The sequence below is a fragment of the Oncorhynchus kisutch genome, linkage group LG15 (genome assembly GCF_002021735.2).
Source record: "Oncorhynchus kisutch isolate 150728-3 linkage group LG15, Okis_V2, whole genome shotgun sequence".
Classification (NCBI taxonomy): Eukaryota; Metazoa; Chordata; class Actinopteri; order Salmoniformes; family Salmonidae; genus Oncorhynchus; species Oncorhynchus kisutch.
In genome coordinates this window covers 22,648,938-22,672,826 of record NC_034188.2, presented here as the reverse complement: position 1 = coordinate 22,672,826, position 23,889 = coordinate 22,648,938, and the positions used below count along the sequence as shown (strand labels likewise).

Here is a 23,889-nt window from a genome sequence, read left to right as displayed (position 1 = left end):
CAAGGACTATATCTATTTCTAGTTCTACATTTTTTGAGAGGGGCATGCTTATTTAAGATGGTGAGGAAAGCACTTTTAAAGAATAGCCAGGCATCATCTACTGACGGGATTAGGTCAATGTCATTCCAGGATACCCCAGCCAGGTCGGTTAGAAAGGCCTGCTCGCAGAAATGTTTCAGGGAGCGTTTGACAGTGATGAGGGGTGGTCGTTTGGTCGCAGACCAATTACGGATGCAGGCAATGAGGCAGTGATCGCTGAGATCTTGATTGAAAACAGCAAAGGTGTATTTGGAGGGCGAATTAGTTAGGATGACATGAAACCAAGGCTTTTATGTTTACAGAAGTCAACAAATGAGAGCACCTGTGGGGTGGGAGTGGAGCTAGGCACTGTAGGATCTGGATTAACCTCCACATTACCAGAGGAACAGAGGAGAAGTAGGATAAGGGTACGGCTAAAGACTATACGAACTGGCCGTCTAGCACATTCAGTACAGAGAGTAAAAGGAGCAGGTTTCTGGGCACGATAGCATAGATTCTAGGCATAGTGTACAGACAAAGGTATGGTAGGATGTGAGTACATTGGAGGTAAACCTAGGCATTGAGTAATGAAGAGAGAGATATCATCTCTAGAGATGTTTAAACCAGGTGATGTCATTCGCATATGTAGGAGGTGGAACAACATGGTTGGTTAAGGTATATTGAGCAGGGCTAGAGGCTCTACAGTGAAATAAGACAGTAATCACTAACCAGGACAGTAATGGACAAGGCATATTGATATTAGAGAGAGGCATGCACAGCCAAGTGAACATATGGGTCCAGTGGTTGGGCTGGCTGGGGACACAGCGATTCAGACAGTTAGCAGGCTGATGCTAACAAGCTAACAGTTAGTTGGCCGGGGCTAAACAAGCTAGCAGCTAGTAGACCGGGGCAAGCTAGCAGTTAGCAGGCCGGGTTAGCAAGCAAGCAGTTAGCATGGGCTAGCAGTTACAGACCGGGCAGGTAAGCTAGCAGTTAGCAGGCCGGGGCTGGAAGCTAGCAGTTAGTAGACCGGGGCAAGTTAGCAGTTAGTAGGCCGGGTTAGCAAGCAGTTAGCAGGGGCTAGCAGTTAGCAGACCGTGCAGACAAGCTAGCAGTTAGCCGACTGGGTTAGCAAGCAAGCAGATAGCCGGGGATAGAAAGTAAGCCTTTGGGGGACGTCGCGATGGGGGTAAATCTGTTTTTGCCTCTTCGTGCGGTGACGTCGATAGACCAGTCGTGGAATTAGTAGGGTTCCAAGTAGCTCTAGGTAGCTAGCAGGCCTGGCTGGTTAGCATAATGGGCCTTCAGCGGGCGTCGCGCCTGAGGGGCCTGTTGGGAGTCCTCGGGCAGATTATGTCGGTATTCCAGTCGTAGGGGATCTGCGGGGTTCCCTGCCCCGTACCGGCTGTAGAAGGGGTCCGGATATTGTAGCCCAGGAGTATACTTCGGTGGTAGCACAGGAGCCCTGGCCGGGCTAGCTTCAAGCTAATTTGTACTTGCTCTGGGATGGAAACGCTAGCTATGAGTAGTCATCCGGGATTGCTGTTAGCTAGTTGTGAAGATCCAGATTAAAATGTTCAGTTTGCGGTAGGAATCCGGGGATAAAAATAACAGGTCCGTTATGCTCTGGTTAGAGTCACGTTGTACGAACTGACGAGAGCTTTCCAAGCTGAAGTTTAACTGATGACCGCTGGCAATGGTTTGCTGACTGATAGCTGGTAGTTAGCTGGCTAGCTTCATTTGAGGGATTCTAGATCCGAAGTAAATATTTAAAAATTTATATAATAAAAAAAAGAAGCAGATCCACGCCACATTGGGTGAGGCGGGTTGCAGGAGAGTATTTAGATGTTGAGGTTTAGCAAAATATTTTAAAGGATATGCGACGAAAAGGATGTAAAACGATATATACAAGGGACACGACAGGACAAAGACGTCTGACTGCTACGCCATCTTGGATTGAAGCTGGAGACATTTCCCCCACCAACTTTAAACATCAGCTATCTGAGCAGCTAACCGATCGCTGCAGCTGTACATAGTCCATCTGTAAATAGTCCACCCAATCTATCTACCTCATCCCCATATTGTTTTTATTTAATTTGCTGATCTTTTGCACACCAGTATCACTACGGACACACCATCATCTGCTTATCATCATCTGCTCATCTATCACTCCAGTGTTAATCTGCTAAATTGTAATTACTTTGCTACTATGGCCTATTATTGCCTTACCTCCTCATGCCATTTGCACACACTGTATGTAGACTTTCTTTTTTTCTATTGTGTTATTGACTGTACGTTTGTTTATTCCATGTGTAACTCTGTGTTGTTGTTTCTGTTCACACTGCTTTGCTTTATCTTGTCCAGGTCGCAGTTGTAAATGAGAACTTGTTCTCAACTAGCCTACCTGGTTACATAAAGGTGAAATAAAATAATACATTCTTAAAATTAGGTGGTGATCCTAAATAACCTAAGACAGCTCATTTTTACTAGGATTAAATGTCAAGAATTGTGAAAAACTGAATTTAAATGTATACTTCCGACTTCAACTGTAAATATCAGGGGTACATTTATTTACATTTTACCTTTATTTAACTAGGCAAGTCAGTTAAGAACAAATTCTTATTTTCAATGACGGCCTAGGAACAGTGGGTTAACTGCCTGTTCAGGGGCAGAACGACCTTGTACCTTGTCAGCTCGGGTGTTTGAACTTGCAACCTTCCGGTTACTAGTCGAACGCTCTAACCACTAGGCTACCCTGCCTTCATAAAGTATTTACACCCTTGGACTTATTCCACATTTTGTTGTGTTAAAGCCTGAATTTAAAATGGATTAAATTGAGATTTTGTGTCAGTGGCCTACACAAAACACTCATAATGTCAGAGTGGAATTTCGTTTTTATAATTTTTTTAAACAAAGGAAATACAAATGAAAAGCTGAAATGTCTTGTGTCAATAAGTATTCAACCCCTTCGATATAGCAAGCCTAAATATGTTCTGGAGTAAAGATTTGCTTAACACATAAAAGTCACATAATAAGTTGCATGGACTTACTGTGTGCAATAGTGTTTAACATGATTTTTGAATGACTACCTCATCTCTGTACCTCACATATACAATTATCTTTAAGGTTCTTCAGTTAAGCTGTGAATTTGAAATGACAGATGCATCCACAAAGACCAGGGAGGTTTTCCAATGGATCACAAAGTACCTATTGGTAGATGGGTATAAAAGCAGACATTGAATATCCCTTTAAGCATGGTGAAGTTATTCATTACACTTTGGATGGTGTATCAATACACCCAGTCAATACAATGATTGAGGCGTCCTTCCAAGCGCAGTTATCGGGGAACAAAGAAACCGCTCAGGGATTTCACCATGAGGCCAATGGTGACTTTAAAACAGTTCCAGAGTTTAATGGCTGTGATAGGAGAAAACTTAGTATGGATCATTGTAGTTACTCCACAATACTAACCTAAATGACAGTGTGAAAAGAGGGAAGTCTGTACAGAATACAATTATTCCAAAACATGCACCCTGTTTGCAATAAGGCACTGTTTGCAATAAGGCATAAGGCACCAAAAAATGTGGCAAAGAAATGTACTTTATGTCCTGAATAAAAAGCGTTACGTTTATAAAAATCCAACACAACACATCACTGAGTACCACTTTTCATAGCGTGGTGGTGGCTGTGTAACAGTGTAACTTTAGACCGTCCGCTCGCCCATACCCAGGTGCGAACCAGGGACCCTCTGCACACATCAACAACAGTCACCCACGAAGCATCGTTACCCATCGCTCCACAAAAGCCACGGCCCTTGCAGAGCAAGGGGAACCACTACTTCAATGTCTCAGAGCAAGTGATGTCACCGATTGAAATGCTATTTAGCGCGCACCACCGCTAACTAGCTAACCGTTTCATAACTGCATCATGTTATGGGTATGCTTGTCATCGGCAAGGACTAGGGAGTTTTTTTAGGATTAAAAGAAAAAGAATAGAGCTAAGCACAGGTAAAATCCTAGAGGAAAACCTGGTTCAGTCTGCTTGTCTCCCAAATTCACATTTTAGCAGGGCAATAACCTAAAACACAAGGCCAAATATACACTGGAGTTGCTTACCAAGATGACATTGAATGTTCCTGAGTGGCGTAGTTACAGCTTTGAATCAGCTTGAAAATCTATGGCAAGACTTGAAAATGGTTGTCTAGTAATGATCAACAAGCAACTTGGCAGAGCTTGAATAATTATTATACATTCCAGGTGTTCAAAGCTCTTAGAGACTTTGAAATGTTTTTATTTAACCTTATTTGTCCAGGTTAGACTCATTGAGATAACATCAATTTTTCAAGAGAGACCTGCTCCAACCAAGACAGCAGCAGGGGGGAACAATGTTTGAGACAAATATCAGACATACTGTAACAACTTAGACACAGCATGAAACAAATGTGGGACGTAAATGCACATACATTTCAATTACAGAAACATACAAGCGTCATAGATCAAAAATAAATTACATGTACAACCACATCAAGTGCTAATGACAATCACATTCCCCAGTAACATGTGAGTCAACCAAAGTTTTAAACTCCAAGTAAACAAGATTCTGGAGTTTCAAGCTGGTCGGGAGAGAATTCCAGGACCACAGAGCTGCAGCTGAAACACTTTTTGCCATGATCTGTTCTGATTTTAGGAACCGTTAAAAGTAAGTAGGAGTGAGACCGTAACTGGAAGTTATTTTCTGACAGAGAGAAAGTGGCAGTTTTTCCAAAATGGCCTTATAGATCACAGTATACCAATGTTTACGCATATATAGAAAGAAAGACTCACAACTGTTATCACCGCCAAAGGTCATTCTACAAAGTATTTGGAATAAATCAAGGGGTATGAATACTTTCTGAAGGCACTGTATGTACAGTACCAGGGGTGTCCAGACTCCAGACAGGAGGTGAATATAGGATTTTGGGGAATATATTAATGTTGTTACCTTTTTTGACTGCAATACAGAGGCTCTATGCTAATAGAGTTCAAATATGGTAAAAAAGATTAATATTGTTACAATGTTTACATACATTATATTAATTGACATACAGATGTTTAATTAGTAATGACATAGGCACACATATTATGTTAACCTTGCCTTGGCGATGTCGGTGGATTTGATTTGATATGGTCTTCCTTTCATCTCTTGCCAGTTCCTAACAAAATGAATGATGGAAGAGCAACAACACATTGCAATTTCACGGTCAATTTGCAGTGCATAAATAATACAATTTGTATGAGCGGGACTGAGCTGGAGAGCTTTTTTATTTTTTTATCACACATTTTTTTCATTTGCTGATGATTTTGTAAATCAATTAATACAATTAAGTACCAGTGAACCTGTTACTCCCTCTCTCTCCCCACCCCCTCTCTCACTCTCTCGCTCTCTCCCTATCTCCCCTCCACCCCCCTCTCTCTCTCGCCTCAATATTTTCTCTTTCTGAACAAATTAGGTGTTTAAACACATTGTCATTTGGTTATGTTGTCCTGATCTGTAAATGTGTTGGTATTAATGATGGCAGACTGCCTCTCAGTGAACTGAACACTTCTCTATAATTCATTACCTATGCAGCAATTTCCTAACTATCAATACACCCTACTGAGCCCCATGGTGTGCCTGTGAGTAAATAGATGTAGAAAGCAGTGCATTTCTGTAAGCATGGCTTGCACCAGCCTAAGCAGTTTGGGATTTATTTTGGATGCACCGCATGTTAAATTATGCAAGGAATGGACATTAGTTTCAAAGTTATTTGGGGGGCAAGGAGGGAGCATAATGTATATATTTTTTGTATAGGGCAAAATGACATCCATGAAGGGATATGTTTGTTGGGCCAATCTGTATGTGTCTGTTGGGGCTGTGTGTGTGTGTGTGTGAGAGAGAAAGAGAGTGTTAGCTCACGTGCGTGCACCTTTGACTGTGCGTAAAGAGGAAAACCAAGGTGAATTGACACATATCAAGCTTATGTAAAACTCTGGTAAAACACAACCGCAGTTGCTGAATTTAATTTCCTCTCTGCCTTTACCACACATGTAACTATTTGACACCACTCTCAAGTAAGATGCCAACACCAACAAAGAATAGAGTAGCTGCCTGGAAGGCTTTTGGAGATTCAGCATTGACAGATATGCAGGCCCACAAAAACACACCACAACACACACCACCTCATATAGATTGGCTTTTCTTTCTCTGAATGTGAGGCAATGGCAGAAGGAAGACAGCCAGAAGCGATTCCTCTTGACAGTCAACTGAATTCTGGGCATCAGGGAGAAGCTCTACCATGAGGGACCGTGATGGAGGATGGATGAAGCGGGGGATCACTCACTGCTGTGACTGGTGGGGATGAGGTCCCGGTCGGGGATGAAGAGCTTGTATCCGTAGTGTTTCTCCAGAACATCTGGGAGGATCTCCAGAGCAAACTGCTCCTCTTCACTGGAGCCCCTGTCCATGGAATCCAGCTCAACTCTTGTGTAGGACAGATAGGCATCATGCTCCTTGTTGTCTGTGGGTGAAGAGACCAAAGACAGAGAGACTGTTTTTTGTTATCAAATGACAATTCAAGATAAATGTGAGTATGAAATGAAATAGTTGTTTAACAACAAAAGTATGTCTCTATTGTGACTGTAAGCAAGGGGCTCTATCCTAGAAGGTGACCAACCATGTCATAAAATCGTGAAACTTAAATCCTAAAACAAAGCAGTGTGGATACAGACAACTATGGGATAAGTGGTCAGAATGGGAATTTATTCTGAATTCAGCCTGTGTCACTAAAATAAGGGTCAGAGCACCGGCTGTAGTTCTTGTGAATTTCAAGCACATAATTTTCACTTGGGTGAATCCTTAATACGGTGAGAAAATGGCTTCTGTCACAGTCTCCGGGCTGCTGACATTTTTCCTACACTGAGACTTACACTGGCTCTCAGGGGAGGGGTATAGGCCCAGAGCTGGCCATGTAGGACACGCCCAGCCCAGCCCCAGGTAACAAACACTCACCGTCCTCTGTCTCGTCACTCCCAAAGTGCCTCCGGTAGCAGAGCATGATCTCCACGTTGTAGCACTTGTAGATGGCCGTGAAGACTCCCAGTAGCAGCAGGATGGCTCCCAGTCCACCAGCCAGCTCTAGCCTGTACATGTCTGGTACAGGAGATAGATACATACAGAGAGAGATATGAAGGACTGAGGAGAAACAGCTAAACAGCCACAACAATAACATTACCCATCACAATTCCTCTGTATCTTTCTACTAAAGAGTGTTTTCTTTGCACTGTCAACAGAAGCTTTCGTTCAGAATTCTTGGGGCCCTTTAGGGTTTAGTAATTTCCCAGTGCTCTGTGAGGAACTATAATTTACATAAACATGGCATAAAGAAGGAGATATGGGAATGTGTTTTCACTGTATGCTTTCACACACATTATTGAACGTCTGTTTGTGTGTGTGTGTGTGTGTGTGTGTGTGTGTGTGTGTGTGTGTGTGTGTGTGTGTGTGTGTGTGTGTGTGTGTGTGTGTGTGTGTGTGTGTGTGTGTGTGTGTATGAAAGGGGCCTGGGGTTGCAAAACTAGCAATAATCCTTTATGTTGGCCCCGCTGCCATTCAACAAATATGAGCCATCAATCTTAGCTGCAGTCACTCCAGATGATAGCAGCATAATTTCTCATCCTGCATCCGTCATACATTACACTATCTGTCGGCCACTCGTCACTGACACACATCACTGTGTTACTTGGTCGGTTGGTGTGAGAACGCACTCATCTGTGAAATCATCATAAAACCTTTAGGAAGAGAATGATTATGGTTGGCATGCCATTCCCTTGATCATTTTGTTGATCAAAATAGGTAATGTTACCATATGTACTGTATATGTAATCCATTTACCCCACACGGATACTGAGCTAAACCACAATCTGAGCCTATATTCATAAAGTCTCTCAGAGTAAGAGTGCTGATCTAGGATCAGGTCCCCCCGGTCCTTGTAATCTTATTCATTATGATCTAAAAGGCTAAACTTCTCCTAGATCAGCACTCGTAGTCTGAGATTCTTTACGAAGGCCTTGCATTCATCACTCTGAAACCACCATTCAGCTGCAGTTGTACCATTCAAGAGGATTCCATTGCCATTAACTAATGTACTACGAAACAAAGATAAAAAGAATGATAGTAAAAAGCTTTGGAGCACCTTAAATGAAATTTGGGGTTAAAAGGAAAACTCGGGTCATTCATCACAAAACCCACTGATATTGGCAACTACTTTGATACATTTTTCATCGGCAAGATTTTTCCCAAAATATTATTTTTGTAGGCGAAATAGTTCCGTTTGTTCTTCACGTTTGGCTGAGAAATCGCCCGGAAATTGCGGTCACCACAACGCCGAAAAATATTCCAAATTAGCTCCATAATATCGACAGATATTATCTATTCGATAATATATCCGTCGGGACAATTCCTTTTTCTCTAGGACCGATTGGAGTAATGGCTACCTCTGCACTTTAAGCGAGAATCTCTCTCGGAGCCACCATGTGACCACTTACGCAATGTGCCCCCATACGACTATTCTTCAACAGAAATGCGTAAAACGACGTCACAATGCTGTAGACACCTTGGGGAATATGTAGAAAGCGTAAGCTTGTTGATGGTACATTCACAGCAATATAGGGAGTCATTGGAACGCAGCGCTTTCAAAGCCTGGGGCACTTCCGGATTGGATTTTTCTTGGGCTTTCGCCTGCAACATCAGTTCTGTTATACTCACAGACAATATCTTTACAGTTTTGGAAACGTCAGAGTGTTTTCTTTCCACAGCTGTCAATTATATGCATATTCTAGCATCTTTTCGTGACAAAATATTGCACTTAAAACGGGCACGTTTTTTTTCTCCAAAAATGAAAATACTGCCCCCTAACACCAAGAGGTTAACCTCTTGAATCTATGGGGGCGCTATTTCATTATTGGATTAAAAAAACGTGCCCGTTTTAAGTGCAATATTTTGTCACGAAAAGATGCTCGACTATGCATATAATTGACAGCTTTGGAAAGAAAACACTCTGACGTTTCCAAAACTGCAAAGATATTATCTGTGAGTGCCACAGAACTCATGCTACAGGCGAAACCAAGATGAAACTTCAAACAGGAAATGAGCAGAATTTTTGAGGCTCTGTTTTCCATTGTCTCCTTATATGGCTGTGAATGCGCCAGGAATGAGCCTGCCCTTTCTGTCGTTTCTCCAAGGTGTCTGCAGCATTGTGACATATTTGTAGGCATATCATTGGAAGATTGGCCATAAGAGACTACATTTACCAGGGGTCCGCCCGGTGTCCTTTGTCTAAATTGGTGCGTAATCTTGAGGCATTTTCCCAGGAGATTAAGAGGAGAACGCACACTTCCACGAACGATATATCATCGAAGAGATATGTGAAAAACACGTTGAGGATTGATTCTAAACAACGTTTACCATGTTTCAGTCGATATTATGGAGTTAATTTGGAAAAAAGTTAGGCTTTTTGATGACTGAATTTTGGGGGTTTTTTGGTAGCCAAACGTGACGCACCAAACGGAGCGATTTCTCCTAAACAAATAATCTTTCAGGAAAAACTGAACATTTTCTATCTAACTGAGAGTCTCCTCATTGAAAACATCCGAAGTTCTTCAAAGGTAAATTATTTATTTGAATGCTTTTCTGTTTTTTTGTGAAAATGTTGCCTGCTGATGCTATTGCTAAATGCTACGCTAGCTACGCTAGCTATCAATACTGTTACACAAATGCTTGTTTTGCTATGGTTGAGAAGCATATTTAGAAAATCTGAGATGACAGTGTTGTTAACAAAAGGCTAAGCTTGAGAGCTAGCATATTAATTTCATTTCATTTGCGATTTTCATGAATAGTTAACGTTGTGTTATGGTAATGAGCTTGAGGCTGTATTCACGATCCCGGATCCAGGATGGCTAGTATCAAGAGGCAAGGTCTAGATTTTACTCAAATCTAATTTTAGACAACTAACTTCTTTACCAAAACATTCTCTTTGATTTGGACATTTTCCACACAACGTACCATGTATAAACACCAAGCATATCCTAGGAAAACTCTTACAGTTACAATGTTTTTGTAATAATGTCATCTAATAACCTAATAACAAAACAAAAATGATATACACTTTCATATTCCATCTATCGTCATGACCACCATTGTGGCTGACGGAAACCATTGTTCCAAAGTCCCTTTATTGCATGTTTAATGTTCTGAGGCTGGTTCTCCATAGTGAGAGGACAAAGGAATGTTGTCTGTGGCCTAAGATTTACCATGTGCATGAGGGGTCATAAAACCCCCACATCTTCAGACCCCTAGATCTCTCCTCCTCTGTTGGGGGTGAGAGATAATCTGTAGGGTTGTGGTCTCCTGTAACCTGACCTGATCAGGACAGTCATGACAGCTGACAAGGTAAAAATCTGTTGTTCTGCCCCTGAACAAGGCAGTTAACCCACTGTTCCTAGGCCATCATTGAAAATAAGAATTTGATCTTAACTGACTTGCCGAGTTAAATAAAGGTTAAATAAAATACTGTAAGCCTACAGGAAAGTATGTACCCTCTGGCCCGGTGGGAAGAAAAAGTCATTATGCTACCCAATAATAGCAAAGCACCCTTTACTGGCTCAAACAGCTGACAAATCAGCCTGTTACCAACCCTTAGTAAACTTTTGGATATTTTTCTTTGTTGACCAGACACAATGCTATTTCACAGTAAACAAATGAACAACAGATTTTCAGCACGCTTATAGGGAAGGGCAAACACAGGACATACAAAAATGATTGATGATTGTCTGAGAGAAATTGATAATAAAAGATTATGGGAGCTGTCTTGTTAGACTTCCCTGCAGCTTTTGAAATTATTGATAATAATCTGCTGCTGGAAAAACCTGTGTTATGGCTTTACATTCCCTGCTATATTGTGGATTCAGAGTTACCTGTCTTTCAGAATACAGAGCGTGTTCTTTAATGGAAGCCTCCCCAACATAATCCAGATGGAGTCAGGCATTCCCCAAGGCAGTTGTCTAGGCCCCTTACTTTTTTCAATCTTAAAGCCTGTGTGTCTATGCATGTTGATGATTCAACATTATACACGCCAGCTACTACAGCAAGTGAAATCACTGCAACACTTAACAAAGAGCTGCAGTCATTTTAGAATGGGTGGCAAGAAATAAGTTAGCCCTAAATATTTAAAAAACAAAAAGCATTGTATGTGGGACAAATCATTCACTAAACCCTATACCTCAACTAAATCTTGTAATGAATAATGTGGAATTTGAGCAAGTTGAGGAGACTAAACTGCTTGGAGTAACCCAGGATTGTAAACTGTCATGGTCAAAACATATTGATGCAAAAGTAGCTAAGATGGGGAGAAATCTGTCCATAATCAAGCACTGCTCTGCATTCTTAACAAATCTATCAATAAGGCAGGCCCTAAAGGCCCTAGTTTTGTCACATATGGACTACTGTCCAGTCTTGTAGTCAAGTGCCACAAAGAGGGACTTGGGAAAATTACATTTGACCCAGAACAGGTTTGCATGGCTGAGCCCTAAATGTACACAAAGAGCTCATATGAATAATATGCATATCAATCTCTCCTTGCTCAAGAGAGACTTCATCACAACATGTATTTGTGAAAAGTATTGATATGCCAAATGTACCAAGTCTGTTTGAACTACAAGCACACAGCTCAGACACCCATGCATAACCCACAAGAGGTCTCTTCATAGTCCTCAAGTCGAGAACAGACTATGGGAGGCGCACAGTACTACATTTAACTAGGCAAGTCAGTTATTATTATTTTCAATGACAGCCTAGGAACAGTGGGTTAACTGCCTTAAGCAGTTAACATCGATTCCAACATCTATTCCAACTTATGCAGGCAGAAAGAAAACTGATAAAAAATAAACCTTATGGAACAGCGGGGACTGTGAAGAGGCACACACACAGGCACAGACACACGTATACACACACAGAGTAACATATGCACTATACACACATGAACACATGGATTCTGTGTTGTAGATATGTGGTATTAGAGTAGTGGCCTGAGGGCATACACTTAATGTGTTGTGAAATGTGTTGTGAAATGTGTTGTGAAATGTGTTGTAATGTTTTTTTAAATTATACATATATAACTGCTTTAATGTTTTATAGAGAAACCTCAACTGAACTAAACTAATGTCCAAACAAATAGTACAGTGATCCATTCCTCCTTCCTACTACTATAAAAGCATTACTTAATATCCAGGGCACTCATTTGCCGAACGATATTCTCAAAACTGGAGCGCGAAGGATTGCTCATGTTTTATGGAGAATGAATTATTTATGGGCCAAATATTTGGATGCCCCCCCCCCCAACACCACCCTGTCTGATCTGTGCTTCCCAACATGCTATTCGTTAGCATCTTTCCCTCAATTTGAAGGGCTATCTAAATTATACAGTTCACTGTATGCCTCTAAGCCTAAAGTTAATAGGTTCAAATTATGCTGCTTCCTCATTAATGGATATATTTGCTTGAGGGGCCGAAGTAGGTTGTTTTCGTTGCGAAACGAGACACTTAAGCTACAACTTGAGATGATGACTCAGCTCTTTGGGAGGTTAGGAGGCTATTTGGGATGAATCTTTCTTGCGATATTGTAACGTCAAATGGGTACCGTCTTTGATTCCATTAGAATGCTTTTGCCCTTTGTGACCTACTACAATACTGTGTTGGTGCAAACAGATGTGGGATCTTAATTTGAGACGGTTTGCTACAGCAGGAAAATTATTATTATGTGGATTATAATTAATGGACATTTTTGTATGGGTTGTAAGGGAAAATCAAGTCTGAAATATCAAAGTGGAAATTACAAACTTCAGAAGCCTTTTTAAACCTCAAATGCACTACAAGTTTTACATTTCCTGCATTGTTCAGGAACTTTCTGCTGCAACAGGGTAATCAAATTAAGATCCTACACCTGTGCAAAAAAAGAACACATGAAAAAAAACATGTACATTTATCACGTGTTTTTCCATCGTCCTTTTTTTCTATCCCACAAGGGATAGTTTTACACCCGTACATTTTTTTAATTTTATTTTCACCACCTCCAGCTACATCTGGCCTCCCATTCACGGACTCACCAGGACCGACACTGCTTAGCTTTTGGCAAATTCTAAGCGGGCTATCATGCCTTTTACTGAGGTGTGGCTTTCGTCTGGCCACTCTACCATAAAGGCCTGATTGGTGGAGTGCTGCAGAGATGGTTGTCCTTCTGGAAGGTTCTTCCATCTACACAGAGGAACACTGGAGCCCTGTCAGCGTGGCCATCAGGTTCTTGGTCTCCTCCCTGACCAAGGCCCTTCACCCCTGATTGCTCAGTTTGGCCAGATCTAGGAAGACTCTTGGTGGTTCCAAGCTTTGTCCATTTAAGAATGATGGAGGCCACTGTGTTCTTAAAAAAAATATATATATAATATGTTTATTATTTTCCAATAAAAAATAAATAAAAGAAGACAGCGATACAAACATTGACATTCATTGTACTGTTAAATGAGATGGCCAATTTAGAGGACAAAACAAAACTTAACTCACACAAACAAAATAAAACTAAATCCTATTAGGTGGTACAGTCGTGACCAAAGGTTTTGAGAATGACACAAATATTAACTTCCACAAAGTTTGCTGCTTCAGTGTCTTTAGATATTTTTGTCAGATGTTACTATGGAATACTGAAGTATAATTACAAGCATTTCATAAGTGTCAAAGGCTTTTATTGACAATTACATGAAGTTGATGCAAAGAGTCAAAATTTGCAGTGTCGACCCTTCTTTTTCAAGACCTCTGCAATCCGCCCTGGCATGCTGTCAATTAACTTCTGGGCCACATCCCGACTGTTGGCAGCCCATTATTGCATAATCAATGCTTGGAGTTTGTCAGAATTTGTGGGTTTTTGTTTGTCCATCCGCCTCTTGAGGATTGACCACAAGTTCTGAATGGGATTAAGGTCTGGGGAGTTTCCTGGCCATGGAGCAAAAATATAGATGTTTTGTTCCCCGAGCCACTTAGTTATCACTTTTGCCTTATGGCAAGGTGCTCCATCATGCTGGAAAAGGCATTGTTCGTCACCAAACTGTTCCTGGATGGTTTGTGAGTGAGCCCACTCCCTTGGCTGAGAAGCAACCCCACACATGAATGGTCTCAGGATGCTTTACTGTTGGCATGACACAGGACTAATGGTAGCACTCACCTTGTCTTCTCCGTACTAGCTTTTTTCCGGATGCCTCAAACAATAGGAAAGGGGATTCATCAGAGAAAATGACTTTACCCCAGTCCTCAACAGTCCAATTCCTGTACCTTTTGCAGAATATCAGTCTGTCCTTGACGTTTTTCCTGGAGAGAACTGTCTTCTTTGCTGCCCTTCTTGACACCAGTCCGTCCTTTTAAAGTCTTCGCCTCATTGTGCGTGCAGATGCACTCACAACTGCCTGCTACCATTCTTTGAGCAAGCTCTGTACTGGTTGTGCTCCGATCCCGCAGCTGAATCAACTTTAGGAGACGGTCCTGAAGCTTGCTGGACTTTCTTGGGAGCCCTGAAACCTTCTTCACAACAACTTAACCGCTCTCCTTGAAGTTCTTGATGATCCGATAAAATGGTTGATTTAGGTGCAATCTTACTGGCAGCAATATCCTTGCCTGTGAAGCACTTTTTGTGCAAAGCAATGATGACGGCACGTGTTTCCTTGCAGGTAACCATGGTTGACAGAGAAAGAACAATGATTCCAAGCACCACCCTCCTTTTGAAGCTTCCAGTCTGTTATTCAAACTCAATCAGGATGACAGAGTGATCTTCAGCCTTGTCCTCTTCAACACTCACACCTGTGTTAACGAGATAATTTTTTATTTATTTTTTATTTATTTAACCTTTATTTAACCAGGTAGGCTAGTTGAGAACAAGTTCTCATTTGCAACTGCGACCTGGCCAAGATAAAGCATAGCAGTGTGAGCAGACAACAAAGAGTTACACATGGAGTAAACAATTAACAAGTCAATAACACCGTAGAAAACAAAGGGGGAGTCTATATACAATGTGTGCAAAAGGCATGAGGAGGTAGGCAAATAATTACAATTTTGCAGATTAACACTGGAGTGATGAATGATCAGATGGTCATGTACAGGTAGAGATATTGGTGTGCAAAAGAGCAGAAAAGTAAATAAATAAAAACAGTATGGGGATGAGGTAGGTGAAAAAGGGTGGGCTATTTACCAATAGACTATGTACAGCTGCAGCGATCGGTTAGCTGCTCAGATAGCTGATGTTTGAAGTTGGTGAGGGAGATAAAAGTCTCCAACTTCAGCGATTTTTGCAATTCGTTCCAGTCACAGGCAGCAGAGTACTGGAACGAAAGGCGGCCAAATGAGGTGTTGGCTTTAGGGATGATCAGTGAGATACACCTGCTGGAGCGCGTGCTACAGATGGGTGTTGCCATCGTGACCAGTGAGCTGAGATAAGGCGGAGCTTTACCTAGCATGGACTTGTAGATGACCTGGAGCCAGTGGGTCTGGCGACGAATATGTAGCGAGGGCCAGCCGACTAGAGCATACAAGTCACAGTGGTGGGTGGTATAAGGTGCTTTAGTGACAAAACGGATGGCACTGTGATAAACTGCATCCAGTTTGCTGAGTAGAGTGTTGGAAGCCATTTTGTAGATGACATCGCCGAAGTCGAGGATCGGTAGGATAGTCAGTTTTACTAGGGTAAGCTTGGCGGCGTGAGTGAAGGGCTTTGTTGCGGAATAGAAAGCCGACTCTTGATTTGATTTTCGATTGGAGATGTTTGATATGAGTCTGGAAGGAGAGTTTGCAGTCTAGCCAGACACCTAGGTACTTATAGACGTCCACATATTCTAGGTCGGAACCGTCCAGGGTGGTGATGCTAGTCGGGCATGCGGGTCACTGACATTATCTCAGCTGGTCCTTTTGTGGCAGAGTCTGTGCATACCTCTATGTGGGCCTGTAGCACATCATACAGTCTAGAGACCAACCCTTTTGAATGGGGTTTGACAAGGATCAAGCTATCTAATGTAGGACTATTTCTCTTAATGCCATACCGTGGGATATGTGTCCTTAAGAAATTCCTGATTTGGAGGTATCTGAAAAAATGTGTTGTTGGCATGTTATGCTTACCCTGTAATTGTTGAAATGAAGCTAACTGACCGTCAATGTATACGTCACCAATTGTTGTGAGCCCCTTCTCCCTCCAATGTGAAAACACCATATTATCCAATGCGGCGTGGAAAGCATGATTCAAGCAAATCGGGCTGTCAATGTATACAGTGGGTATGTTAAGAAAATACCTAATCTGTTTCCAGATCCTAAGAGTATGACAAATGACCGGATTAGAGTCATAAGTGGCTTTTTTTCACATATGTTGGACTATTACCAAGTGCAGGGAGTGAGGAACGTTGACAGGAGGCTGTTCAATCAAAAGCCATGAAGGAATACCATTCTGTCGCATCCCAGCTAAACTTACCCTCCAGAAGACATTATGTTCAGATTAGCAGCCCAATAATACAGTTTAAAGTGAGGAAGGCCAAAGCCCCCCTCTATCTTGTACTTACATGAATGCTTCTTTGAAATTCTGGCTTCCTCGTTAAGAGTAGCAAGGGGTTCCACGGCTATAGCGAAGACAGCAGGCAAAATAGGGTACCCTTGTCGGTAGAAAGACACCCTAGCTCCGTGTAGTTAATGGGGAACTTTTGACTAGCCAGCTTGAGGATGAGATCCCTGGTCTGGGGATAGTGCAGCCGTGCGATGAATGGACTTGGTGGCGCGCCCTTGGCCGGCTTCGTTGCCTGAGATCTGTGTGCGCGGTCGATCAGGATGGTCGTTTTGAAGTGTTCACTCCCCAGCAATGCCGGTATCAGCTCCGAGACAAATTCAGTGGGTTTCCCTTTCTCAGTGTCCTCCTGGATCCCACATATTCGGATGTTCTGGCGTTGAGCATTTCCAATCTGACTTTTGTTGTCATTTTGGAACATTGTGCACTGTTTCTCTATGTCCTTTAGCCTGGCCTCGTTGATTGACTGTTATCTTGCTTAGTGAGTTTATAGCAGTCAGTAGGTCCCCACAGCGTAATTTCTGTGGGGAACTCTTGGGAGCTAGCATCTTCAGCTAACTCCTCGTGGGTCGGCAATGTTGAAATTGGTTCGATGTTCTATCTCATTCAAATCATCTTGTTTAGAGCCCCATTTTTCGGTGCCTTTTCCCTTTGTCATATTGCCAGACAATGATTGAGAGAGTTTGTGAGAGGTTAAGATAAATATGAATTTGTTTAAAAATTTAGGGGAGCTCTAGCAAAGCACGTCTACTCCATAGTACGCTCTATAGTGTGTGTCCCCCCCCCCACCACTGTGTTCTTGGGGACCTTCAATACTGCAGAAATGTTTTGCTACCCTTTCCCAGATCTGTGCCTGGACACAATCCTGTCTCAGAACTCTACGGACAATTTCTTCGACCTCATGGCTTGGTTTTTGCTCTGGCATGCACTGTCAACTGTGGGACCTTATATAGACAGGTGTGCACCTTTCATCTCAAGGATGATCAACAGCAAAGGGTCTGAATACTTATGTAAATAAGGTATTTCTGTTTTTTATTTTTAATACATTTGCAAAACAATTTGTGGGGTATTGTGTGTATATTGATGAGTAAAAAAAAATATTTAATACATTTTACAATAAGACTAACGTAAAAAATTTGGAAAAAGTCAAGGCGTCTGAATACTTTCAGAATGCACTGTATATGTTGGGTTCTGATGGGGTATGAGAGTTGAACTAAGTTCATGAGGCATTCAAGGGTTTTTCTTTATTTTTACTAATTTGTGGAATTTCTTTCCTTCTTAACGAGCCAACCAGTTGTGTTGTGATAAGGTAGGAGAGTATACAGAAGAAAGCCCTATTTGGTAAAAGACCAAGTCCATATTATGGCAAGAACAGCTCAAATAAGCAAAGGGAAACGACAGTTCATCATTACTTTAAGCCATGAAGGACAGTCAATATGAACCATTTCAAGAACTTTGAAAGTTTATTCAAGTGCAGTCGCAAAAACCATCAAACGCTATGATGAAACTGGCTCTCATGAGGACCGCCACAGGAATGGAAGACCCAGAGTTTCCTCTGCTGCGGAGGATAAGTTCATTAGAGTTAACTGCCAGACACATCTCAACATCAACTGTTCAGAGGAGACTGTGTGAATCAGGCCTTCATGGTCGAATTGCTGCAAAGTAACCAATACTAAAGGACATTGATAATAATAAGAGACTTGCTTAGACCGGTGGAAATCTGTCCTTCGGTCTGGAGTCTTGGAGATTTTTCATTCCAACCGCCATGGTTTTGTGAGAGGCAGTGTGGGTGAACGGATTATATCTTGTATTTCCCGCTGTAAAGCATGGAGGAGGAGGTGTTATGGTGTGGGGGTGCTTTGCTGGTGACACTGTCTGTGATTTATTTAGAATTCAAGGCACACTTAACCAGCATGGCTACCACAGCATTCTGCAGCGATACACCATCCCATCTGGTTTGCGCTTAGTGGGACTATTACTTGTTTTTCAACAGGACAATGACCCAACACACCTCTAAGCTGTGTAAGGGCTATTTTACCAAGAAAGAGAATGATGGAGTGCTGTATCAGATTACCTGGCCTCCACAATCCCCCGACCAAATTGTGATGGTTTGGGAGGAGTCAGACCACAGAGTGAAGGAAAAGCAGCCAACAAGTGCTCAGTATATGTAGGAAATCCTTCAAGACTGTTGAAAAAGCATTCCAGCTGAAGCTGGTTGAGAGAATGCCAAGAGTGTGCAAAGCTGTCATCAAGGCAAAGGGTGGCTATTTGAGGAATATTGTTTTGTTTTACTTTTTTGGTTACGACATGGTACCATATGTGTTATTTCATAGTTTTGATGTCTTCACTATTATTCTACAATATAGAATATATATATATATATATATATTTTTTTTTTTAAACCTTGAATGAGTAGGTGTTCTAAATCTTTTGACCGGTAGTGTATATCATTAATTTCTAAGTCCAAAAATGGATGTAGCAACAGGCAGTGACCTTCACACAGCAGAACTATGTCGCCGTTTGAGCGTGATCAATTAACCTGCCCCTCGAAAAATGTATTATGTCCACGGTTCTGTGAATGTCCCGCAAAATCTTTCCCTTGTCCCACATTTGGGCTTTTTGGATACTACTACAACATGTTAACACCATCTTTTCAGATAACATTATTTCAACCCCACAAAGTAAGATTTTCACAGTTGGAGTTTCTTATATCTGAAACTGCAAATTAGATTTTCACTTTCACAAGTAGAATTGCAAGTTCACACATATGAAACTGCAACTTTGATTTTAGCATGTGAATGTTTTTCACAAGTAAAATTGCACATCAGATTTTCACGTAAAAGTTTTTAACATGTTAAACTACAATTCACATGTGAGGTGAAAAAATGTTATTGTCATGCCCTGACCTTAGAGAGCTTTTTATGTCTCTATTTCGGTTTGGTCAGGGTGTGATTTGGGGTGGGCATTCTATGTTCTTTTTTCTATGTTTTGTATTTCTTTGTTTTGGCCGGGTATGGTTCTCAATCAGGGACAGCTGACTATCGTTGTCTCTGATTGGGAACCATACTTAGGTAGCTTTTTCCCACCTATGTTTTGTGGGTAGTTGTTTTCTGTTTCTGCACCTGACAGAACTGTTCGTTGTCGGTTTCCACTTTGTTATAGTGTTCCGTTTTAATAAATATCATGAACACTTACCACGCTGCGCTTTGGTCTGATCCTTCATGCAACGACGACTGTTACAGTTATTCTCGTCACATGTGAAAATGTGGTGCAAACTGTCAATTTAATAGATGTGAAAACATGGTTTCACGTAAGAAAATGTGATTATCAAGTAAAACTGCAAATTTGATTATTTATTGGTTGTAGTTTTTATTGCGCTGAAGCTATGAAACATACATTTGCTTTAAAATCTGGTTTAAAATACACTTATAAAGCTGTGACTCGATCAGATCTGCCCTTCCAAGAAAAAGAGAAAAGGGGATCAAATTCTGCTCTCTGCAAACTCATGCTCTTTCAGTGCCTACATATAGATCTATACCTCAATATCTCAATAAGATTTCTTCTTAAATGTATTTCTTTCTCTCTCCAGTTCTGACTTTAGCCAGGCTACTTACAACAGTCATACAGATTGTGGGAGGCATATACAGTTGAAGTCGGAAGTTTACATACACTTAGGTTGGAGTCATTAAAACTCATTATTCAACCACTCCAGAAATGTCTTGTTAACAAACTATAGTTTTGGCAAGTCGGTTAGGACATCTACTTTGTGCATGACACAAGTAATTTGTCCAACAATTGTTTACAAACATATTATTTCTCTGTATCACCCAGTGGGTCAGAAGTTTACATACACTCAGTTGACTGTGCCTTTAAACAGCTTGGAAAATTCCAGAAAATTATGTCATGGCTTTAGAAGCTTCTGGTAGGCTAATTGACATAATTTGAGTCAATTGGAGGTGTACCTGTGAACGTATTTCAAGGCCTACTTTCAAACTTAGTGCCTCTTTGCTTGACATCATTGGAAAATCAAAAGAAATCAGCCAAGACTTCAAAATAATTTTTTTGAGACCTCCACAAGTCTGGTTCATCCTTGGGAGCAATTTCCAAACGCCTGAAGGTACAACGTTCAACTGTACAAACAATATTACGCAAGTATAAACACCATGGGACCACGCAGCCGTCATACCGCTCAGGAAGGAGATGCATTCTGTTTCCTAGAAATTAATGTACTTTGGTGTGAAAAGTGCAAATCAATCCCAGAACAAGAGCAAAGGACCTTGTGAAGATGCTGGAGGAAACAGGTCCAAAAGTATCTATATCCACAGTAAAACGAGTCCTATATCGACATAACCTGAAAGGCCGCTCAGCAAGGAAGAAGCCACTGCTCCAAAACCAGCATAAAAAAGACAGACTATGGTTTGCAACTGCACATGGGGACAAAGATCGTACTTTCTGGAGAAATGTCCTCTGGTCTGATGAAACAAAAATAGAACTGTTTGACGATAATAACCATTGTTATGTTTGGAGGAAAAAGGGGGAGGCTTGCAAGCCCGAAGAACACAATTTCAACCGTGAAGCACAAGGGTGGCAGCATCATGTTGTGGGGGTGCTTTGCTGCAGGAGGGACTGGTGGCATCATGAGGTGGGAAAATTATGTGGATATATTGAAGCAACATCTCAAGACATCAGTCAGGAAGTTAAAGCTTGGTCGCAAATGGGTCTTCCAAATGGACAATGACCCCAAGCATGCTTCCAAAGGTGTGGCAAAATGACTTAACGACAACAAAGTCATGGCCATCACAAAGCCCTGACCTCAATCCAATAGAAAATGTGTGGGCAGAACTGAAAAAGCTTGTGTGAGAAAGGAGTCCTACAAACCTGACTCAGTTACACCAGCTCTGTCAGGAGGAATGGGCCAAAATTCACCCAACTTATTGTGGGAAGCTTCTAGAAGGCTACCTGAAGCATTTCACCCAAGTTAAACAATTTAAAAGGCAATGCTACCAAACACTAATTGAGTGTATGTAAACTTTTGACCCACTGGGAATGTGATGAAATAAATAAAAGCTTAAATAAATAATTCTCTCCACTATTATTCTGTCATTTCACATTGTTAAAATAAAGTGGTGATCCTACCTGACCTACGACAGGGAATTTTTACAAGGATTAAATGTCAGGAATTGTGAAAAATTGAGTTTAATGTATATGGCAAAAGCTAAGCTGTATGTAAATTTCCGACTTCAACTGTAGCATGACACAGAGTATTAGACAAGTGAAGAATTGGGGTTCTAATTGGTCAGTGCCCAAGTCGGCAAAGGGTATTATGCCATGACGCCGCACCCCTCCCAAGGGAGACATTACCCATAAATCTGTCTGCCTAAAGTGTTACTGTCACAGCAGTATTATCAGCAGACAGCAGTGGTGTTGAGGCCTGGCCTACCTCTTTTCTGCAGGATAGCGCTGCCGCTCCTCCGTCCAATGTGGTTCTCCACATAGCAGGTGTAGTTTCCCAGGTCCGTCTCCTCCACCGCGTCGAAGGTTAAGGACAGCTCCACCTCCTTTTCCCCCAAGTGTTCCTTCAGCACCCTGTGTAGAAGAAGAGGAGGAGGAGGGAGGAGAGAGAAGAACCTCAGGGGAGGTACCATAGCCCAGAGTATACAGGTCACCACTGAGGTACATAGTGGGGGGGTGGAGACACACCTCATATAGTGGTCTGTTTTCAGAGACAGGCCCTGGTTTCACAATGCAGCTAACAAGAGTTCAGCGCAGAGGTCATACTCATTAGGCAGAGATTCTTTCCCCATTACAGTGGAGCTGGAGATCAAACACACACACACACACACACACACACACACACACACACAGGGAGGGGGGAGGGAGACATTGCGGCATCCACACCTCTACATCCACATTAGGAAGGATAATTGTCACACCCTGACCATAGTTTGCTTTGTATGTTCTATGTTTTGTTTGTTCAGGGTGTGATCTGAGTGGGCATTCTATGTTGGAGCTTTGTGAGGTAAAACAGATTTAAGTTTGTCTGCATTAAAGTCCCCGGCCACTAGGAGTGCAGCTTCTGGATGAGCATTTTCTTGTTTGCTTATGGCCTTATACAGCTAGTTGAGTGCAGTCTTCGTGCCAGCATTGGTTTGTGTTGGTAAATAGACGGCTATGAACAGCTTATTATCTGAACACTTTCAACATAGGACTGTCGCCCTAATGTCATCGGAACAGAAATAATTTTTTTTTGTCAAGAGCTTTATATAGGAGGGGAGAGAAGGGCGTGTTTCATAGTTTACAACCAATGTCTCTTCACATGGGCGGGCCACTGAGTGAGCAGAGCTTTAACCTTATGAAAACTCAATTCTCTCATTTGGAAGCTAAAATTACCTTTAATCTTTTCACAAATACTTTCAAATTTAAACATTTAAATTGCACAACAATTCCATGTGAATCTAGAATGTGTAGACTTTCCAAGATACAGTTTATGTCGTCCTGTCATCAGTCATAATGTCTCAGATGCCAACTGATCAGGCATCATATTCATTGAGTACCAACGCATATTTTCAGCTGGTTGGATTACCGAAATATGGTTCCTTTCCCCCCACCTTTTGATGTTCCCAGACTCTATATGTTTAACAAAGGCTATTCAAGAGTCCTTCTGTAGTCAAGAGAGAGGAAAGGGAGAAAGGTATTTATGGGGGGTCATAAACCTCCCCCATCAAGCCAACGTCATGACAGTAGGATAGTCCAGTTTATTCATCAGCCAGTTTATTTTCCAGTGATTGCATATTGGCCAATAGAACGGATGGTATAGGCGGGTTACCCACTCACCGACAAATTTTCACAAGGCACCCCAATCTCCCCTGTGTTTCCGTCTTTTCTTCACGCGAATGACAGGGATTTGGGCCAGGTCTTAGAAAAGCAGCATATCCTTTGCGTCCTTCTCTAATCCAGTTAGAGGCGAGTAATCACTGTTCTGATATCCAGAAGTTATTTTCGGTCATAAGAGACGGTAGCAGCAACATTATGTACAAAATAAGTTACAAACAATGTGAAAAACACACAAATTGTACAGTTGGTTAGGAGCCCGTAAAATGTCAGCCATCCGCTGCGGCTCCATTCTAAATGTTAGTAAGGATAATGCTGTACATCCACACCAGGAAGGATAATGCTGCACATCCACACCAGAAAGGATAATGCTGCACATCCACGCCAGAAAGG

At 41.7% G+C, this 23,889-nt stretch overlaps 1 protein-coding gene across 1 annotated transcript in view; it reads right to left on the bottom strand.

Annotated features, from left to right (window-relative positions):
- Positions 1 to 23,889, bottom strand: part of LOC109905940 (X-linked interleukin-1 receptor accessory protein-like 2) — a 444,323-nt gene that overhangs the window by 37,136 nt on the left and 383,298 nt on the right. The window contains exons 8-10 of the mRNA XM_031789841.1: positions 22,106 to 22,251; positions 7,045 to 7,185; positions 6,377 to 6,553 (exon numbers count right to left, since the gene is read on the bottom strand). Of these exons, the coding sequence (XP_031645701.1) occupies positions 6,377 to 6,553; positions 7,045 to 7,185; positions 22,106 to 22,251 (464 nt within the window). The remainder of the gene's footprint in view (positions 1 to 6,376; positions 6,554 to 7,044; positions 7,186 to 22,105; positions 22,252 to 23,889) is intronic.